This window comes from Chiloscyllium punctatum, chromosome 5 (genome assembly GCF_047496795.1).
Source record: "Chiloscyllium punctatum isolate Juve2018m chromosome 5, sChiPun1.3, whole genome shotgun sequence".
NCBI classification, from domain to species: domain Eukaryota; kingdom Metazoa; phylum Chordata; class Chondrichthyes; order Orectolobiformes; family Hemiscylliidae; genus Chiloscyllium; species Chiloscyllium punctatum.
The window spans coordinates 54,768,435-54,790,864 of record NC_092743.1 but is presented as its reverse complement, the minus strand read 5'-3'; the positions used below and the strand labels follow the sequence as shown (position 1 = coordinate 54,790,864).

Below are 22,430 nucleotides of genomic sequence, written 5' to 3'. Positions count from 1 at the left end.
CTTTTCGTCTTTATACAACGATTTAGATGAGAGTTTAAGAGGTATAGTTAATAAGTTTGCAGATGACACCAAAATTGGAGGTGTAGTGGACAGCAAAGAAGGTTACCTCGGATTACAACAGGTTCTTGATCAGGTGAATCAATGGACTGAGGAGTGGCAGATGGAGTTTAATTTAGATAAATGTGAGGTGCTGCATTTTGAGAAAGCAAATCTGAACGGGATTTACATACTTAGTCGTACGGTCCTGGGGAGTGTTGCTTAATAAAGAGACCTTGGAGTGCAGGTTCGTAGTTCCTTGAATGTAGAGTCGCAGGTAGATAGGATAGTGAAGGAGGCTTTTGGTATGCTTTCCTACATTGGTCAGAGTATTGAGTGCAGGAGTTGGGAGGTCATGTTGCAGTTGTATGGGACATTGGTTAGGCCACTTTTGGAATATTGTAGGCAAATTCTGGTCTCCTTCCTATCAGAAGTGTGTTGTGAAACTTGAAAGGGTTCAGAAAAAATTTACAAGGATATTGACAGAGTTGGAGGATTTGAGCCACAGGGAGAAGTTGAATAGGCTGCGGTTGTTTTCCCTGGAGTATCGGAGGCTGAGGGCTGACCTTATAGAGATTAATAAAATCATGAGGGGCAAGGTCAGGGTAAATAGAAAACGTCTTCTCCCTGAGGTGGGGGAGTCCAGAACTAGAGGGAAAAGATCTAAAAGAAACCTAAGGGGCAACGTTTTCATGCAGAGAGTGGTATGCGTATGGAGCGAGCTGCCAACGGAAGTGGAGGAGGCTAGTACAGTTGCAACATTTAAAAGGCATCTGGATGGGTATATGGATCTGAAGGGTTTGGAGGGATATGAGCCGGGTGCTAGCAGGTGGGAGTAGATTGGGTTGGGATATCTAATCGGCATGGACGAGTTGGACTGAAGGGTCTGTTTCCGTGCTGTACATCTCTTTGACTCTATGTATGCCCTATGCCCACTCCATTAACCGTGACACTTCCACAATACAAGTTGCCAAAATAAAATCTGTTTAAAATATTGAAGCCTAACTCTAATATACTCTGTTTTTAATTTAACATTCAGATTAAGCTTTTCTCACATTATTCCAAGGACAGTTATATAATTTTTTACAGTGAAGAAGGGTCGCTAACATGATTTAAGGTATTAGATTACAGAGATCAGGTAGCGAAGACATAATTTTGAAAAAGTATTTTTGACTCTAAACAGGTTAAACATCATCTGGAATTACCCATCAAGCATGTAACAGTAACAGTAGACTGATTTATTCCAAATAAAATGATTAACACTGAAATAAAAGACAATAGTTTGGCAATATAAAAAAGTTGTATAATTTACAGTGTTTAAAGGTCATCTCAGATATGATATCAGAACAAACTTTCTTTAGCATACTTTCCTCTAAATGATTACATTTGTTCATTTTAATAACTGTCATTCCATGTATGAATTTGTGTTTTCTAATTTCATACAATCATTGTCTAAGTATTCAAGGATAATGGTTCCTCCATTGATCAGTGGGCTGTCATTATTTGTTAGCCATAATTCCAAAGTTTGGCCCATAGGCAATGCATTTCCTGATTCACTGTGACACAGCCTCAATTTCTGGGGAATGAAAGAAAAAGAGAATGAGAAAAAAGTTGCAGTGGCAAAAAACTATCTATCCATTAAAACATTTTCCTACGCTGCATTACCTGTCACATAATGGAAGCAATAAAACTTTAATTTTCTTTTTACTTTATTACTTTGCTTGACGATTTCAAAAGCCATTTGAGTAGAAACGGTTTTCTTTATTGCTGTTATAAATTTATCTTTAACTAATTTCCATATGTCCTCCAGTCCTATTTTCTTGATATAATTTAAGTACTGTTTATCATTATGTGTATTCTTATTTTATGTTTTTGAATGGATATTCTCTTACAAACTTTTTAACTAAACTACAGCACTCATCTCATTAATCTTCCATTTATGTTAACTCTTTCGACTTGGCATTAGTTTTGTTCCTCTAGTTAACATCTTTTCTACTAGAAGCTCTTTTGTGTAAAGCCAGAGGATAACGGCTTTAGACTTTTATTTTCCTGTTTTGTAATACTGTGTTATAACTACATGAAAAGTAGTGTATCGACTAGTTTCAAATTCTCTCCTTAATTATGTGCTATTCAATCCCTCCATTGCACAGCCATATCTTAGCTTACATTTATCAGTTTTAAGTTTCATTTGCCATTTATCCACCTAATGTCTCAGCTAATGTCTATATATTTGAAAATCGCTGCAGGATCCTTTTTGTCCACTATTCATCCCATTTTTTTGTGTTTTAAATGATTTGCTAAAACAATGTAATTTTAGTCTCATTTTAAAACAAAAATACTTACTTTTGTACCACCCAGCATGGGAAAACAGGATTTCCAGCCAAGTTCTAAGCCACTGCCAGTACCCCTCTGACTTTGTTGCCAGAAGACAACAGAGATTTATTTTTATTTTTAAACAACTACACTTCTCAGCAGTATCGCATAGATGGGAGTTCAGACATTAACTATCTAAACAGGATTATTTCAGTGCCCTCCTTAAACTCAGGTTCATTCAAAATTCTGGTGCCTGCATGCTAATTTGCACAACTTTACATTCATCAATTATCCCTTTGCTCTGACTTCCACTATTCCTGGTCTAGCAATGCCTCAAATTAAAAATTCCCATCTTTCAAAGCTCTCCTTGGCTACACCTCTGTTTATCTCTACTTTCCTCCAATTACAGTCTATTGACTCCATGACTTCCCAAACTCTGGAATTCCCTATCCCTCTCTCCTCCTTTCAATGCTTACTTCCTTGGCCAATCTTTAGTCATTTGACCTAATATTTCATTAACCAACAAAATTAAATGATAATTAATGCTCCTATGAAATACCTTGCAACACTTTACTATTTAAAAAGATTGATGAAGGGCTTTTGCCTGAAACGTTGATTTCGCTGCTCGTTGGATGCTGCCTGAACTGCTGTGCTCTTCCAGCACCACTAATCCAGTATTTGATTTTCAGCATCTGCAGTCATTGTTTTTACCTATATAATTGCTGTCAATCTCAACATGACAGAAGACTCATTCACATTTTTCATATTGCAATATTGCAAATCTGTGCTCAAGCCACTGTATCACTTTCAATTATTAGTTTTCTATTTGCAAGTTGTTAAACCTTTAAATTATCAATTTTAAACAGATGAAACATCTCATGCTGGCTAAATAATGGACATTAACTAAGAGCGAAGGAAACAATGATACCAAGTAGGCAAAGGATGAATGCAAAATTGTATGATTTTTATCAACAACTACCTTAGCTGTCAAAATATTGTTGTCATTCCTAAGGTTCAGCAGTGAAGCTGTTTTATCCACCATTTTTCCAATACTCCATTTGGAACAAAAGAACATTGATCTGCTTTTCTCTTTGCTTCCTTTTGGCAAAAAAACTTGAAAATATAGTCGCTCACTCTGCAAACAACAAATTAAATTTAATGATTTTTGGCCATTAGTACTTTTGAGAAAAACAGCTTTAACTTCTGTAACTTTGCATCATTATCCAATTTAGATTTAAAACTGGGAACACAAAGATCATTTTTCACTTAATTGCAACTGATTTATAAAGTTAAAACCCCATGACAGTTCCAACTCTGAGAATCAAACTGTCTGTCTCCTTCACTTCTAAAAATTTGAAAACATAGAAAATAGGAAAGTGAATAGGCCTGCTCCACCATTCAATATGACCATGGCTGATCATCCAACTCAGTACCCTGCTCCCTCTTTCTCATAATGTCCTTTGATCCCTTTAGCCCTAAGAACTATACCTAACTCCTTGAAAATATCCAATGTTTTAGCCTCAACCACTTTCTGCCGTAGAGAATTTCACAGGCTCACAACTCTCTAGCAGAAGAAACGGCTGAGCCCAAATCCTTAGATTGTGACCCCTGGTTCTGGACATTCAGTCATCAGGAACATGCTTCCTGTGTTTACCTTGACTAGTCTTGTTAGAATTTTACAGATTTCTATGAGCAATTGCATATTCATACCAGATGTAGACAGGTTTTTGGTAGAAGTCAATAATACTGTGTACAAAATAGGTAGGTAGGTATTTGTTTAGGTGATTAGCCTGTGGTCTTTGATGGATTTTTAATTTTTTTACATTGCAAAGAATACCAGAGATGCTAGAGGGCACAGCAGTAATTGTGATGCTTAGTTGCGTCATGATTTCTTAAATTAATACATGGGATATAGGTGTTGTTGACAAGGCCACCTCTTTTGTAACCACACATCTATGAGTAGGTTTAAAGATAAGAGACACCAAGAAAACAGATTTAACCATCTTCTAATCTTAAAAAGGTACGATTAAGCAATTAAAATCACAACACAGGGAATAAATTAGAAAATTATGTATTTTTGTGTTCCAATTATTTTAAGGTTTTAAAACTTTATTCTTCTGGCCATACACATGTTGCTGTCTTCACAAATGGTGCAATTCACCAGATGGATTTGGGAAAACGTGTAATTTGGGCAAATCCTTGGCCTTCTTGCTAATTCTGGCAATCCATTAAGAAAGAGATGAAATTCTGTACGTAAGCCAAGTTGCTGACTGTTTAAATATTATGAAAATCTTATCTGTCCTATTGCCTTTCCAATCCACAAAAAATATGACCAGTGTACAGAATGGTTAGAGACCTGCTAGATATAATCTCTGCTTATTTTTACACCTTATCTTAACCTACTCGAAGGCAAGATGACACTAAAAGTCAGTTCCAAGACATCATTTGAAAATTCAGAACCCCATCATATCGTGTACTATCCCCATTAAAAGAACTTCAATGAAAATTTCACCTTAAATAACATTAACCTGTGGTATGGACTTGTCTCCAACAGCATGTAACTTCATCTTCATAAGTGCTACTTTTGCAGCTGTTGCATCATTCTTTGCTCCTTTTCTACCTTTCTTCAGCGGAACAGGGACTGCATCTCGGGCTTTTGATTTTAAAAAAATTAATTGAAAAAACATAAATGCAATACTGAGCTAATTATTTTCCTGTCCTTTCCAATCAATATGATATGTATATTTGTATCGCCTATCCCTGAAATAGATACATCATAAAGAGACTTGCATTTTTTTTGCATTGCTTTCCCTAACCACAAAATGGCCCAAAGTACTTTTGAGGCAATTAAGTGCTTTTGAAATGCAGTCATTGTTGCATTGCAGGGAAAACGGCAGCCAGTTTACACAAAGTAAATTTCTACTAACAGCAGTTATATAACCAAGATAGTCTTGTGACTTTGATTGAGGGGCAAATATTGGCCAGAACACAAGGGAATAACTCTCTGTCCTTCCTTAAAATAATGCTGTGATATCTTTGACATCCAGCCTTGGTTTAACATCTTATCCAAAACTTGGCACCTCTGATCGTGGAGCACTCCCTCGGTAATTGTTGTGTTTAAGTCTTGGAATGGGACTTGAACTTCCAAACTGGCTCAGTACCAAAAATGCACTCTCCTGATCCACAGCAGAAGCTATCCAATACTGTGCAATAATAAAGGCGAAGAAGAGAAGCAAATAGACTATACAATGTTGATGTTTTGTGCTGCTGAGCAGTACATGAAAGATTAGCTTCAGCTATTCAGCAAATAAAGATCTCAGCAAGGAGAGATAATGTATTCCTCCAAAATAATTGGAAAGTGTCAATCTGCACTACAGACATAAACCCACTAATATCAGATTATAGTTCCTTAAAAAAGGAGTGTCTGGCCTTATCCTTTGATTATGTATCAGCACATAAGTAAACAATATCCACAAAATTCTAATACTGTTCTATGTAAAGAACATACAATTATATTGTAATTTTAATTTTTACTAAGCTGATTTGGGTTTTATATGCATGTGATTAGACTTTAAAGATTAATTTACTAGTAACCAGGTCATAGATAATAGAAAAGATATGTTGTTTCTGAAAACTAATTCAATACTTGCCAAGAGACTCTTTAACTACTTGTCGAGAAACAGCCAAGTGCGATATAGGCAACTCTTGTTTTTCACAGTTGTGGTCTGACTGGTGTCGATGACTGAAACAGAAACATCAACATTATAAAGTATAAATCATAACCAAAACTGTAATAGGAGTTCAGCTTATATAAATACTCACCTCAGACAAAAATGTTTCTCGCAATGTGAGCAAATTACTGGCAAGAGTTCTTTTGCCTTACAGCTTTTATATGTACATTTGTAAGAAGAGGTTCCTTCAGATTTCACTGGTTTTCTTAAACAAACCTGAAAGTGGAATTTCAGAATATTTAACTCAATTTTTTAGCATTCTAAATTTTACTTTATATTGGATCTCCCTTTCTATTGCTCACAGCAGATTGGTGCATCTACAACATATCAGGTATAGCATTCTGACAACCGATTATATTAATAATTTAAAGTTCTGTTTCAATAAATTTGGTGCAATAATAATTCAACAATTCTATTCATTAGTTAATGAAAGTTGTAACTGGGTTTTTAAAAATGTATTAAGTGTAATATAATGGAACACAATACAATATTTTGTTGTAAACCAAAAACTGCACAATGCACCAAGCTTGATCAGTTCAACCTAGATAATCAATAATTAATAGTGCTAGGCAGAGTTAGTGAAGTCAGCTACATTAGGGACATCAGCCTTTAGTAGCACAGACAGGATTTGCAGGAACTGGAGGAAGTGTCAAGGACCTTCCAGTAGGTTGCTTGTGCTCATTATATTTTCAAGCCAGTATCGGGAGTGGCTTAGAGAATTTGTGGTGATCCCTCACATCTGCTGTCCTTGTCCTTGTAGCTGAAAATGGTCATGAGTTTTGAAAGTGCTGTTTAAGAAGCTTTACCTGTATATTAAGAGATGCTTTGAGTTTGCACCACCATGGAGCCAAGGAATTGAGGTTTGCCAGAAAGACAATCTATTATGAGATTTCACTCAGTGGTGGATTCCTGGTAACTATCTATAGTGACGATAAGAGGTAGGGTATTTCATATTTGCTAACGCTGGAGTATTAACTTCCCAAAATATCTAGACATCATCAAACTTGGGGCTTTAAGACTGTAGAATTTCATGCAACAGTAATTCTGGAGATAGACAGAGACAATGTCATAGAAATCGAAAATAATATATTTGGTTTATTATTATCACATGTACCAAGATATAGTGAAAAGTATTGTTTTGCGTGCTATCCAGGCAAATTGTACTTTACATAAGTCCATCAGTGTAATAGAACAGAGTGCAGAATAAAGTGTTCCTGCTAAACAGAAGATGCAGAGAAATATCAACTTCAATATATGAGAAGTCCAATCAAAATTTTGATAACAGTGAGAAAAAAAGCTGTTCTTGAACTGTTGGTATTTGGTTCAAACATTTGTAACCTTTGCCCAATGCAAGAGGGTGGACATTCATATTTTCCTTTTTTTTAAATTCATTCATAGGACAAGTATGTAATTGGCTAAGCAGCATTTATTGCCCATCCCTAATTGCCCAGATGGTAGTTAAGAGTCAACCACATTGCTGTGGGTCTGGAGTCACATGTAGGCCAGACCCGGTAAGGATGGCAGTTTCTTTCCCGAAAGGACATTAGTGAACCACATGGGTTTTTCCTGCCAATCGACAATGGATTTATGGTCATCATGAGATTCTTAATTACAGATATTTATCAAATTCAAATTCCACCATCTGCCATAGTGGGATTCAAACCCAGGCCCCCAGAACGTTATCCATAGCTCTGGATTAACAGTCCAGCAATAATTCCATTAAGCCATTGCCTCCCAAACCAATGTGGCTTGGAGATGTGATGGTGATCCCCTGACATTGCTGTTATTTCTTTCCTGGACAGTTGTAGAGGTCATTGGGAAAGTAGGTGTTTTGAAGTGATACAGTAAGGGCAGAGCATTTTGTACATGACTGTAGTTGTCACTATGACTTTTTCAATTCAAATTTTGATGTTTACAAGAGCAATACTTCTGTTTCTGCAACCATTAAATATACTGATTTGTCAAACAGGATTTCATGGGATATACAACACAGGAACAGATATTATCAATTCTGGTGACAGAAATTTTAATTTTTCCTTTCAAAAGATTTCCACTTTATGTTCTTCCTATCAAGAGTGGATAACAGACTCAGATTCCTGACAAATATTTGTTGTAATATCCGTTAGGCGGAAAAAGTGTTAGATTTTCTGGAACATTTCCGGGAAAGACTATGAACACAAGTCTCATCATTATGTGCGATCAATTTAAACAGGGAAAGTGACCCACCTATAAGCCAATATTAACTCAAAAAAGGAATAACGTACTACTTGCACAGGTTTTTTTGTCCAAAAACTCACCCCAGAGCAGCCATGAGCATCTTTACCTCTATGTTCAAGGCTAAAGGAAAAGAAAAGACATACAGCTTGCAGTCATTTTTAAAATAATACAAGGGTAAGAGCACACCTATCCAATCTTATATTTGTAAAGCTTATATTCCTATTTATAAATGTAACTTTTTATTTTGATGATGAATACTATACCAGTAAATTCCTGAACATCCATCACAAACAAAAGGCAGAAAATCTGAAAGAGGGAACAATTCTTGTTAGTTTAACAAAACTCAGCCATCTTGACAGCATATTTGTTATTCACTTAAAATTACTTCAGAGCTTACAGGAATGGTTATTGTCAATTATTCTGATGACAAGAGAAAAGTTAGCTCTCTAAGTTCAAAGTGGACCAACAAATATTATCATAAAATGAGGTTAATTATCTTCTGATTACATATACGCGTATGATTTGGCTTCAAATTTCTAGTAAATAAGTCAATTTAACATATTTTATATTTGTCTATTAGATTAGAAATTTATTATTGTTTGGGATCATGTACAAGTGTAGTTGAAATTTGACATTTCACTCTACAATTTCACACTACAATTGTGCTGATATTTCGACAGTAATTTCTCCTCACTACCTTTTGAATACTTTCCCTCTTTTTTTACTGCTCATCTTAAGATCAAATGCAATCTAGCTGGTGAAATACCAGGTTAATGGAGAAGCTGGGGGGGAGAGAGAGAGAAAGAGAGAGAGAGTGCTTCCCTTGACTTGGTAACTGTAAGTAAATCAAAGCACAAAAAAAGGAACAAAAAGAAAAGCATCCCTGAGGGCTCCCACGAGAAGGTTGAACAGTTCATCAACTTCAATAACACTTTCTACACTGACTACAAGTTGACTGGACCATCTCAGACACCTCCTGGACCTCTCCATCTCCATTTCCGGCAACTGACTTAACATGGAAATCAACTCCAAATTCACTGACTCCCACAGCTACTTGGACTACAATTCCTCCCACCCTACTTCCTTATTCCCAATTCCTCCTCCACCACTACATCTGCTCACAGGAGGACCAATTCCACCACAGAACATCCCAGATGGCTTCCTTCTTCAAAGACTGCAATTTCCAATCCCATGTGGTCGACAATGCCGTCCAGTGCATCACCTCCACTTCCCGCATGACTGCCCTTGAACCCCATCCCTCCAATCGCAACAAGGACAGAACCTCCCTGGTCCTCACCATCCACCCCATCAACCTCTGGATACATTGCATCATACTCTGCAATTTCTGCCACCTGGGACATATTCCCCTCCCCACCCCTATCTGCATTCCGCAGAAACTATTCCACCCGTAACTCCCTTGTTGGTCAACATGCCCCACAACCCACCCTTCATTCCCAGTACCTTCCTCTGCCATGGCAAGAAGTGCAAAGCCTGCACACACACCTCCCCTCTCACCTCTGTCCAAGGCCCCAAAGGATGCTTCCGCATCCAACAGATTTACTTGTACCACGGCCCATGTCATCTGCTGTGTCCGTTGCTCTCGATGTGGTCTCCTCTACATTGGGGAGACAGGACGCCAACTTGCAGAACATTTCAGAGAACATATCTGGGACACATGCACTAAATAACCCCACTACCCTGTGGCCGAACACCTTAACTCCCCCTCCAAATCTGTCAAGGACATGCTAGTCCTGGGCCACCTGCACCACCAAACTCTAGCCACTTGACGCCTGCAGGAAGAATGCCTCATCTTCTGCCTTGGAATCCTCCAACCGCATGGGAATCAATATGAATTTCACCAGTTTCCTCAATTCCCCTGCCCCTACCTTTTCCCAGATCTAACTTTCTAACTTGGCATCATCCTCTTGAACTGTCCTATCTGTCCATCTTCCTGCCCACCTATCCGCTCCATCCTCCTCTCCATCACTTTCACCCCCACCTTCATCTACCTATCACAGTCCCAGCTACCTTCTCCCCAGCCCTGCCTCCCTTCCATTTATCTCTCAGCTTTGGGCCAACCCCTCTTTCCTGATGAAGAGCTTACGCTCGAAACGTTGACTCTCCTGCTCCTCAGATGCTGCCTGACCGGGATGCACTTTTCCAGCACCACACTAATATACAAAGGGTAAGTTTTCTTCAGTAGATGCTTAAAAAGAGTTGACAAAGTGAGAAAGTAGGAGACAGAGGATGGTTGGAGAAGGTTGTTTTGTGGACTGGAGGCCAGTGCGCCAGTGACCAGTGTTTTGCCACAAGGATTGGAGCTGGGTCCATTGCTTTTCGTCATTCATATAAATGATTTGGCTGTGAATATAGGAGGAATGGTTAGTAAGTTTGCAGATGACACCAAAATTGGAGATGTAGTGAACAGTGAAGAAGGTTATGTCAGGATACAAAAGGGCTTTGATCAGATGGGCCAATGGGCTGAGGAGTGTCTGATAGAATATAATTTAGATAAATGTGAGGTGTGCATTTTGGTAAGGCAGATCAAGCCAGGACTTATAGTCCAAAGATGTGCAGATTATGTGAATTGGCCATGCTAAATTGCCCATAGTGTTAGGTGCATTAGTCAGGGGTGAATGTAGCGGTATGGGTCTGGGTGGGTTGCTCTTCAGAGGGTCGGTGTGGACTTGTTGGGCCGAAGAGCCTGCTTCCACTCTCTAGGAAATCTAATCTAAATGGTAGGGTCCTGGGGAGTGTGGCCGAACAAACGGACTGCTGCGGGAGGATCCACAGCTCTTTGAAAGTGGAGTTGCAAGTAGACAGGGTGATGAAGAAGGCAGTAGGTATGTTTGTCTCCATTGGTCAGTGCATTGAGTATAGAAATTGGAATATCATGTTGTGGCTGTACACGACATTGGTGAGTCCACTTTCAGAATACTGCATTCAATTCTGGTCTCCCTGTTGTAGGAAAGATGTTGTTAAACTTGAAAGAGTTCAGAAAGGATTTACAAGAATGTTGCTGGGATTGGAGGGTTTGAGCTATAAGGAGAGGTTGAATAGGCTGGGGCTATTTTGCCTGAAGAATCAGAGGCTGAGGAGTGACCTTATAGAGTTTTATAAAATCATGAGGGGCACAGATACGGTGAATAGCCAAGATCTTTTGTCTAGGTTAGGGGAGTCCAGAATTAGAGGGCATAGGTTTAAGGTGAGAGGGGAGACATTTAAAAAGGACTTAAGGGGCAACATTTTCGTGCAGAGTTTGGTGTGTGTATGGAATGAGCTGCCAAACGAAGTGGTGGAGGTGCATACAATTACAACATTTAAAAGGTATGTGGGTGGGTACATGAATTGGAAGGGTTTAAGACAGACATGGGTCAAATGCTGGCAAATGGGACGAGACCAGTTTAGGATGTCTGGTTGGCATTGACAAGTTGGACCAAGGGTCAGTTTTTGTGCTATATAACTCTATGACTGTATGCTGGAAGTCTGTAACAAAGAATGCTGGTGAAATGCAGCAGGTCTGGCAGCATCTGTGGCGAGAAATAGAGTTAACATCCCAAGTCCAGTGTCTGAGTGGGCTCAAATCTGGCAAACTGGATATTATGCGGGTAAATATGAAGTTGTCCCCTTTGGCAGAATAAAATAAAATGTACACAATCTAATGGAGTGTGTATTCCCAATACAACCAGCCACTTAAGACAATCATTGAGAGCTATTTGCACATGTGCAGTTCAATGCATGTTTGCACATCACCGCATGATGTTGATAAAGATCTGGGTTGTGCTAGTCTGCCTCTGTGCATGCAGAGGAGACTTTGGCATAGGTGAGTGTGAAATTCTGAGTCAGTTGCTGCAGCACTGAATCAAGGATTTTATATCTTCGAAGCTTGTTTGTACATTTTGAAGTTCCACAGAGACCTTAAAACAGCACAAAAAAGCAAAACAAAGTCTCTGAACTCCACACATATACTACACATTAAATTGTGCCAGGCAGGGTCACATCATTCCAACTTTAGGCTTTAGAAGCCAATGACTCATTCTTATTCCAACGTTAACTGAAAGGCCCTGACAGGGCTTGTTTGAGCGATGGTGTTTCCCACTCCATTACCATCTACCAGTTGATTCTCTGGACTTGTATCCACCTTGTGATTATATAGGCAATGCCATCTTTATGAAAGACAATAAGACATAGGAGAATTAGAGTATCTAGCCCATTGAGTCTACTCTCATTCAATGAGATCATGGCTGATCTGAATCTTCCAATTCCATTTTCTTGCCTTTTCCTCATAACCATTATTCTCAGGGAAAGGCGAGGTTGTTTAGGGAATATTTGCTGCAAATGCTGGATAGGTTTGTCCCACTCAGGCAAGGAAGGGACAGTAGGGTAAAGGAACCTTGGATGACAAAAGATGTGAAACATCGAGGAAAGAGGAAGAAGGAAGCTTAGTTAAAGTTGAGGAAGCTGCTGAAAAATGTGTTGCTGGAAAAGCGCAGCAGGTCAGGCAGCATCGAAGGAGCAGGAGAATCGACGTTTTGGGCATAAACCCTACTTCCTGAAGAAGGCCTTATGCCCAAAACGTCGATTCTCCTGCTCCTTCGATGCTGCCTGACCTGCTGCGCTTTTCCAGCAACACATTTTTCAGCTCTGATCTCCAGTGTCTGCAGTCCTCACTTTCTCCTTAAAGTTGAGGAAGCAAGGATCAGACAGGGCTTTAAAGGGTTACAAGATAGCCAGGAAGGAATTGAGAAATGGACTTAGGAGAGCTGGAAGGGGGCATGAAAAAGTCTTGGTGGGTAGGATTAAGGAAAACCCCAAGGCATTCTACACTTATGTGAGGAACAAGAGGATGGTCAGATTAAGGATTGGGCTGATCAAGGATAGTGTTGGGAATTTGTGCCTAAAGTCAGAGGAGGTAGTGGAGGTTCCTAATGAATACTTTGCTTCAGTATTCACTAGTGAGAGGGACCTTGTAGATTGTGAGGCTAGCATGAAGCAGGCTGATATACTCAAACAGATTGATGTTGAGAAGAAGAATGTACTAGAAATTTTGAAAGACATGAGGATAGCTACGTCCGCTGTGCCAGACAGGATATACCCAAGGTTACTATGGGAAGCGATTGCTGCACCTTTGGTGATGATCTTTGCATCCTCACTGTCTACTGAAGTAGTACCAAATTATTGGAGGGTGGCAAATGTTATTCCCTTGTTCAAGGAAGGGAATAGGGATAACCCTGGGAATTACACACCAGTCAGTCTTATATCGTGGTAGGCAAATTATTGGAGAGGATTCTAAGAGACAAGATTTATCATTATTTGGAAAAGCATAGCTTGTTAGAGACGGTCAACATGGCTTTGTGAGGGGCAGGTCATGCCCCACAACCTGATTGAATTCTTTAAGGATGTGAAAAAACAGATTGAAGGTTGAGCAGTGGATGTGGTGTACATGGATTTTAGCAAGGTGTTTGATAAGGTTCCCCGTGGTAGGCTCATTCAGAAAGTAAGGAGGCACGGGATACAGGGAAATTTGACTGTGTGGATAAAGACTTAGCTGGTCCATAGAACACAGAGGGTGGTAGTAGATGGAAAGTTTTCAGCCTGGAGCTCGGTGACCAGTGGTGTTCCACAGGAATCTGTTCTGGGATCTCTGCTCTTTGTGATTTTAATAAATGACTTGGATGAGGAAGTAGAAGGATCCATGTCCATACATCCCTCAAAATTGCCACCCAGGTTGATAGGGTTGTTAAGAAAGTGTGTGGCGTTTTGGCTTTCATTAGCAGGGGGATTGAGTTTAAGAGCCACGAGATTATACTGCAGCTCTATAAAGTCCTGGTTAGACCACACTTGGAATACTGTGTTCAGTTCTGGTCACCTCATTGTAGGAAGGATGTGGAAGCTTTCGGGAGGCTGCAGAGGAGATTTACCAGGATGCTGCCTGGACTGGAGGGCATGTCTTATGAAGAAAATGTGACAGAGCTAGAGCTTTTCTCACTGGAGCAAAGAAGGATGAGAGGTGACTTAATAGAGGTGTACAAGATGATGAGAGGCACAGATAGAGTGAATAGACAGAGACTTTTTTCCCCCAGGGTGGAAATGGCTATCATGATGGGGCATAATTTTAAGGTGATTGGAGGAAGGTTTAGATGAGATTTCAGAGCTACGTTCTTTATACAGAGAATGGTGGGTGCAGAGAATGGACTGCCAGCAGTGGTAGTAGAGTCAGATACATTAAGGACATTTAAGTCACTCTTGGATAGGCACATGGATGATAGTAAAATGAAGGGTACGTAGGTTAGCTTGATCGGAGAGTAGAATAAAAGGTCAGCACAACATTGAGGACTGAAGGGCCTTATACTGTGCTGTACTGTTCTGTTTTCTATTACTGGTTTAAAGTCTGCCTATCTCAGCCTTGCATATACATAATCACCCAGCCTTGATAGATTTCTGTGCTAAACAATTCCATAGATTCACAATCATCAAAAGAAATTCCTCCTCAACTCTTAAATCTATAACACCTTATTCTGTGATTATGCCCAATGGTCCTCAACTTTTCCATAACAGGAATCAAACTTTCCACATCTTATCAACTATAGTTCAATAAGGTTGATTCTCATTCTTCTAAATTTCAAGGAGTACAGGCTGAACTGCCTCAATTGTCAGTATATCTTCCTTCAGGTATGAGGTCTAAACAGTTCACAGTATTGCAACTGTGTTCCATCTAGTGCTTTGTACAGTTTGAGCAAAACCTTCCTACTTTTAACTCCATTCTCTTTGAAATGAAGGCCAACATTCCATTTGCTTTTCCTATTATGCACTGAGCTTGGACGTTGGATTTTTGTGATTCATGAACAAGAACTCTCAAAACTCTCTGTTGCAAGTATTTGCAGTCTTTCTGTATTTAAAAATATTCATCTCCAGTATTCTTCCTGCCAAAGAGTAAAACCTCACATTTCCCAATGTTTCCCAACACAATAGGAAGGTGGTTATGTTTCAATTCTACAGCTCACTGATGAGATCATATCTGAAATACTGCGTATTGCATTGTTTTTTGTATTCAAGGGAGGGTGTACATTTACTGGAAGGAGCTCAAAAGAGTTTCACCAGACTAAAGCATAGAAAGGGTAGATTGTCTTATGAGGAAAAGTTGGAAAAACTAGGCTTGTATTGAATTAATTTGGTGGCACAGTGGTTAGCGCTGCTGCCTCATAGCACCAGAGACCCGGGTTCAATTCCCGCCTCAGGCGACTGACTGTGTGGAGTTTGCACATTCTCCCCGTGTCTGCGTGGGTTTCCTCCGGGTGCTCCGGTTTCCTCCCACAGTCCAAAAATGTGCAGGTTAGGTGAATTGGCCATGCCTGTAGTGTTAGGTGAATGGGTAAATGTAGGGGAATGGGTCTGGGTGGGTTGCACTTTGGCGGGTCGGTGTGGACTTGTTGGGCTGAAGGGCCTGTTTCCACACTAAGTAATTTAATTTAATCATGGCTGGTCTTGACAGGTGGATGTGGAAAGGATCTTTCCTTGTTCAGGAAAATCTAGAACTAGGCTCACAGTTTAAAAATAACAGTCACCCATTTAAGACAGTGACAAGGAGAACATTTTTCTTAGACATTTGGGAGCCTATGGAACTCAGCCTTCATCTTATTAAATAACAAAGCAGCCTTGAGGTGCCAAGTAACCTACTCCTTCCTCTTATTTATTAGCATGTTTATAAAATGTTGAAAGTTCATATAAGATTAAAAAAATGTTTATAAAAATCTAGCAATATTAAGAAATAAAGATGCTGGTCATACTTTTTAATAGACTAAAGGAATTGGACCAACATGTGTCATTCACAAATTCTACGAGCTTTTATTTCTGGTGTTTGCAATCGCATGAGAATTAAGTTCTAATGCTTTATCAGATCATAGTTCGAGTACTACGTTTAGATAGCAGAGACGGTGCAGCAAAATGGACTTTCAGCTAACTAATGCATCTAAGAGTTGATTTTAGAGAAATTTACAAGATTGTAAACAACATGGAATGTACAAAACTGTAAAATTACTTTTAACTGTGACTGTCAGAACCAACCTTCAAATAAAACATAAAAACCGAAACACCAGTGCCACGTGCTAGTGAGGGTGGGAATAGGAGAATAGAGCAGATGAATATATGGATGAGAAGCTGGTGCAGGGGAGAAGGGTTTACATTTTTGGATCATTGGAATCTCTTCTGGGATAGAAGTGACCTGTACAAGAAGGATGGATTGCACCTGAATTGGAAGTGGACTAATATATTGGCAGGAAGATTTGCTAGAGCTGCTTGGGAGGATTTAAACTAGTAAGGTGGAGGGATGGGACCCAGGGAAATTAGTGAGGAAAGAGATCAAGCTGAGACTGGTACAGTTGAGAAAAGGAGCGAGTCAAACAGTCAAGGTAGGCAGGATCAAAGCAGAGAACAAGGTAGGACTGAAAAAAATTAAACTGCATTTATTTCAATGCAAGAGGTCTAATAGGGTAGGCAGATGAACTTGGCATGTTTAGGAACACGGGACTGGGATATCATAGCAATTATGGAGACATGGCTCGTGGATGGACAGGACTGGCAATTTAATGTTCCAGGATACAAATGCTATAGGAAGAATAAAAGAGTTGGGGGGGGGGGGGGGGGGGGGGAGGGAACAAGAGAAGAGGAAGAGTAGCATTTTTGATACAGGATAGCATTACAGCTGTACTTAAGGAGGATATTCCTGGGAATACATCTAAAGAAGTTATCTGGGCGTAACTGAGAAATAGGAAAGGAACGACCACCTCATTGGGATTGTATTATAGACCCCCCAATAGTTAGCAGGAAATTGAGAAAAAGATTTGTAAGAAAATCTCAGTTATCTGTAAGAATAATAAGGTGGTTATGGTAGGGGATTTTAACTTTCCAAACATTGACTGGACTGCCATAGTGTTAAGGGTTTAGATGGAGAGCAATTTATTAAGTAGGTACTAGAAAATGTTCTGATTCAGTATGTGGATGTACCTACTAGAGAAGCTGCAAAACTTAACCTACTCTTGGGAAATAAGGCAGGGCAGGTGACTGAGGTGTCAGTGCAGGTGCACTTTGGGGCCAGGGACCATAATTCTATTAGTTTTAAAATAGTGATGGAAAAAGATAGACCGGATCTAGAAGTTGAAGTTCTAAATTGGAGGAAGACCAATTTTGATGGTATTAGGCAAGAACTTTCAAAAATTGATTGGAGGCAGATATTCACAAGTAAAGAGGCAGCTAGAAAATGAGCAGCCTTCAAAAATGAGAGTCCAGAGACTATATATTGCTGGCGATGTGAAAGGCAAGGCTGGTAGGTGTAGGGAATGCTGGGAATACTTGACAAATTGAGGTTTTGGTTAAGAAAAAGAAGAATGTATATGTCATAAAGAAGTACAGCACGGAAACAGACCCTTCGGTTCAACTCGTCCGTATCCACCAGATATCCTAAACTAATATAGTCCCATTTGCCAGCACTTGGCCCATATCCCTCTAAACCCTTCCTATTCATATATGCAGCCTGATGCCTTTTAAATGTTGCAATTCTACCAGCCTCCACCTCTTCCTCTGGCAGCTCATTCCATGCAGGTACCACCCTCTGTGTGAAATGGTCACCCCTTAGGTCTCTTTTATATCTTTCCCCTCTCACTTGAAACCTATGCCCTCTAGTTCTAGACTTCCCCACCCCAGGGAAAAGATTTGATCTATTTACCCTATCCATGCCCCTCATGATTGTATAAACTTCTATAAGGTCACCTCTCAGCCTCCGTGCTCCAAGGAAAACAGCAGCGGCTGATTCAGCCTCTCCCTCTGGCTCATATCCTTCAACCCTGGCAACATCCTTCCAAATCTTTTCTGAACCCTTTCAAGTTTCACAACGTCCTTCCAATAGGAGGGAGATCAGAACTGCAAGCCATATTCCAAAAGTGGCCTAACTAATGTCCTATACAGCCTCATCATGACCTCTCAACTCCTATACTTAGTGCTCTGACCAATAAAGGAAAGCATACCAAACCCTTCTTCACTATCCTATCTATCTGTGACTCTACTTTCAAGGAGTATGAACCTGCACTCCAAAGTCTCTTTATTCAGCAACACCACCGAGGACCTTACCATTAAATGTATATTTCCTGCTCTGATTTGCTTTTCCAAAATGCAGCACCTCACATTTATCTAAATTAAACTCTATCTGCCACTCCTCAGCCTCAGGTACAGACAGCAAAATTGAGTCAATCCTTAGAAGATTATAAAGGCAGTAGAAGTATGCTTAAGAGGGAAATCAAGAGGACAAAAAGGGGACATGAGATAGATTTGGCAAATAGGGTTAAGGAGAATCGAAAGTGATTTTCTAAATATATTAAGACCAAAGTGGTAGCTAGGGAAAGAATAGGGCCCCTCAAAGATCAGCAAGTCAGCCTATGTGAGGAACCATGGGAAATGGGAGAGATACTAAACGAGTATTTTGCATCAGTGCTTAATGTGGAGAAAGACACGGAAGATATAGCATGTGGGTAAATCGATGGTGACATCTTGAAAAATGTCATTATTACAGAGGTTGTGGTGCTGGATGTCTTACAATGCATAAAAGTGGATAAATCCCCAGGGCCTGATCTGGTATACCCTTGAACTCTGTGGGAAGCTAGGGGAGTGATTGTTGAGCCCCTTGCTGAGATACTTGGATCAACGATAGTCACAGGTGAGATGCTGGAAGACTGGAGTTTGGCTGACATGGTGCCACTATTTAAGAAAGGTCGTAAGGAAAAGCCAGGGAACTATAGACCAGTGAGCCTGGTGGGCAAGTTGTTGAAGGAAACCCTGAGGGACAGTATTTATATGCATTTGGAAAGGCAAGGACTAGTCAACATGGGTCAATATGGCTTTGTGTATGGGAAATCATGTATCATGAACTTGATTGAGTTTTTTGAAGAAGTAATGAATAAGTTTGATGAATGCCGAGTGGTAGACATGATCTACATGAACTTCAGTAAGTTGTTGAAGGTAGAAGACAGAGGATGATGGTGGAAGGTTGCCTCTCAGACTGGAGGCTTGTGACCAGTGGTGTGCCACAACAATTGGTGCTGAGCCCACTGCTTTTTGTCATTTATATAAATGATTGGGATGTGAACATAGGAGGTATAGTTAGTATGTTTGCAGATGATACTAAAATTGTAGGTATAGTGGATAGTGAAGAAGGTTACCTAAGATTACAATGGGATCTTGATCAGATGGGCCAATGAGCTGAGGAGAGACAGATGGAGTTTAATTTAGATAAATGTGAGGTGCTGCATTTTGGAAAGACAAATAGGACCAGGACTAATAAACTTATTGTAAGGTTCTGGGGAGTGTTGCTGAACAAATTCCATCTTAGAATACATGTTCATAAATTCTTGAAAGTGGAGTCGCAGGTAGATAAGATAGTGAAGGCAGCATTTGGTATGCTTTCCTTTATTGGTCAGAGCATTGAGTATAGGTGTTGGGAGGTCATGTTGTAGCTGTACAGCACATTGTTTAGGCCACTTTTGGAATACTGTGTGCATCTCAGATGGCGACGTAATAGACTACAGATGGGAGGTGGAAGACCCGAAAAAAATGGTGTATTGAGAACAACTTAGTTCTAAATGCAGTCAAAACCAAGGAACTCATTATTGACTTTCAGCAGGATGTTAGTCATGCCCCCCTACTCATTAACAGCACAGAGGTGTCAAGCTTCTGGGAGTGGTCATCCACAAGCTTTCATGGACTCTTCATATGGACGCACTGGTTACAAAAGCCCAATAACAACTGAGGAAGTCTCTTCTTCCTCAGGCAGCTGAGGAAATTAGGCATGATGGAGAATACCCTTGCCAATCTTTATAGGTGCGCCATTGAGAGCATTCTGTCTGGATGTATCACCACCTGGTATGGCAACTGTACCATTCAAGATCGGAGACAGTTACAGAGAGTGGTGAACTTGGGCCGGACAATCACAAAGGCCAACTTCCCATCTATTGAATACATCTACCAGGCCCACTGTCAAGGAAAGGCTGCCAGCATTCTCAAAGATCCATCCCACCCAGGCAATGTTTTTCTACAACCTCTACCAATGGGGAGAAAGTACAGAAGCCTGAATACATGCACCAGTCGGTTTCAAAACAGATTCTACCCTACTGTTGTTGGAATATTGAATGGACTCACAAACTCTTAACATTCACCTGTACCGGTGTTTTTGTTTTTGCCCCTGGTTACCTATTATTTACTTATCTATGCTACTTAACTATGTGATTTGCCCGTATTGCTCGTAAGACAAAGCTTTTCACTGTGACACGGTACATGTGACAATAAGTTTAATTCAATTCAATTCTGGTCTCCCTTCTCTCAGAAGGATGTAGTGAAACTTGAAAGGGTTCAGAAAAAATTTACAAGGATGTTGCCAGGGTTGGAGGATCTGAGCTCTTGGGAGAGAGCGAATCAGCTGGGGGTGTTCTCTATGGAGCGCCGGAGGTTGAAGGGTGACCTTACAGATGTCTATAAAATCATGGGGGGCACGTATAGGATAAATAGACAGGGTCTTTTCCCTGAGGTGGGGGAGTTGACAACTAGAGGGCACAGGTTTAGGGTGACAGGGGAAAGATATAAAAGAGACCTAAAGGGGCAACTTTTTCATACAGAGGGTGACGCGTGTATGGAGTGAGCTGTCAGAGAAAGTGGTGGAGGCTGGTACAATAACAACATTGAAACAGCATCTGGTTGGTATATGAATAAGAAAGGCTGAAGAGGAATATGGGCCAAGTGCTGGCAAATGGGACTGAATTAATTTAAGAAATCTGTTTGGCATGGACGAGTTAGACCAAAGGGCTTGTTTACATGCTCTATGAATGGAGGATGCTGGAAATCAGAAACAAAAACAGAAATTGCTTGAAAAACTCAGCAGGTCTGGCAGCATCTGTAAAGTTCTAAAGAAGTGCCTGTGTCCACACTGTAAGTAATCTAATCTAATCTAATCCAAAAAAGTGTCACTGGTCTTAAAATGTTAACTTTGGATTTCTATTCACAGATGCTGCCAGACCTGAGCTTTGTGTTCAAAAAGATTTACCAGGATTTTGCCAGAGTTGGAAGATTTGAGCGAGAGAGAGGCTGAATAGTTGGAGCTGTTTTCCTTGGAGCGTCTGAGGCTGAGTGGTGACCTTATAGAGGTTTATAAAATCATGAGGGGCAAGGAAAGGGTAAATAGACAAGGTATTTTCCCTGAGGTGGGGGAATCAACAACTAGAGGGCACAGGTTTAGGGTGATGGGGAAAGATATAAAAGAGGAACCTAAGGGTCAACTTCTTCACGCAGAGGGTAATGTGTGCATGGAATGAGCTGCCAGAGAAAATGGTGGAGGCTAGTACAATTATAACATTTAAAACGCATCTGGATGGGTATGGGAATAGGAAGGATTTAGAGGGATATGGGCCAAGTGCTGACAAATGGGACTAGATTAGTTAGGATATCTGGTGGGCATGGACGAGTTGGACCGAATATTATGTACATCTCTATGAGTCTATAAATAAAACATTAGAGATATAGGAAATAAATAGAAATCGTTGGAGAAACATAGGAGGAAAAAAAAAGACATAACGTTTCAAGTCCAGTGACTCTTCCTCAGAAAATAAACTAGTTACTCTGTAATTCTGAGGATCACTGAATTCGAGACGATAGATTTGCAGAATTTCTCCAGCAATTTCGGTTTTTGTTTACGATCTTCAGCATCCACAGGATCTTTGTTTTATTACAGCTGAAAGCCCTGGAATTATCTCAGGAGGAAAAACTTACGAGAGAGGAGGCACTCCCTGAAGGATGAGTTTTAATCGCTTCCCCCCCCCATCTTAAACATTCTTCCCATCGAGCAACATTCATTAGCTTCTCGAAGGAAAGACTTCCACGAAAAGAATTAAAGAGCCATCCATCACAAATAAGATTCGGTAGACATGTACTACTTGGCGAAAATCACCACCTACCTAACTGACGGCAATGCTGTACCTCACATTGCTGACCAATCTCCAACTCCGCCATTTTGACACCATGCTAATTCCCCGCCCCTTCATTGATTGACAGCAGCATTTCCGGAAGTGATGTTCAATGCTGTCCAACCCCCTCGGCGGA

General features: G+C 40.2%; 2 protein-coding genes across 2 annotated transcripts in view; both read right to left on the bottom strand.

Moving 5' to 3' along the window:
- The window catches only part of snx16 (sorting nexin 16), a 386,689-nt gene that overhangs the window by 273,265 nt on the left and 90,994 nt on the right, over positions 1 to 22,430 (bottom strand). The gene's annotated exons all lie outside the window — the stretch shown is intronic.
- zfand1 (zinc finger, AN1-type domain 1) lies at positions 1,254 to 22,387 on the bottom strand. The gene is made up of 8 exons (XM_072570335.1): positions 22,286 to 22,387; positions 8,561 to 8,603; positions 8,378 to 8,417; positions 6,172 to 6,296; positions 6,000 to 6,091; positions 4,878 to 5,002; positions 3,329 to 3,484; positions 1,254 to 1,612 (listed from the first exon to the last, which is right to left on the bottom strand). The coding sequence occupies exons 1-8, from the start codon at positions 22,338 to 22,340 to the stop codon at positions 1,442 to 1,444; spliced, it is 807 nt and encodes a 268-aa protein (XP_072426436.1). The 5' UTR covers positions 22,341 to 22,387; the 3' UTR covers positions 1,254 to 1,441.

What these genes read in the sequence shown, in the direction of transcription:
- zfand1 (XM_072570335.1), bottom strand. Translation starts at nt 22,340, where the DNA reads ATGGCGGAGTTGGAGATTGGTCAGCAATGTGAGGTACAGCATTGCCGT. An exon ending in ATGCTCATGGCTGCTCTGGG is followed by an intron (nt 6,297 to 8,377) that starts GTGAGTTTTTGG and finishes TTCCACTTTCAG; the next exon opens with GTTTGTTTAAGAAAACCAGT. An exon ending in AGTAGTTAAAGAGTCTCTTG is followed by an intron (nt 5,003 to 5,999) that starts GCAAGTATTGAA and finishes TAAAATCAAAAG; the next exon opens with CCCGAGATGCAGTCCCTGTT.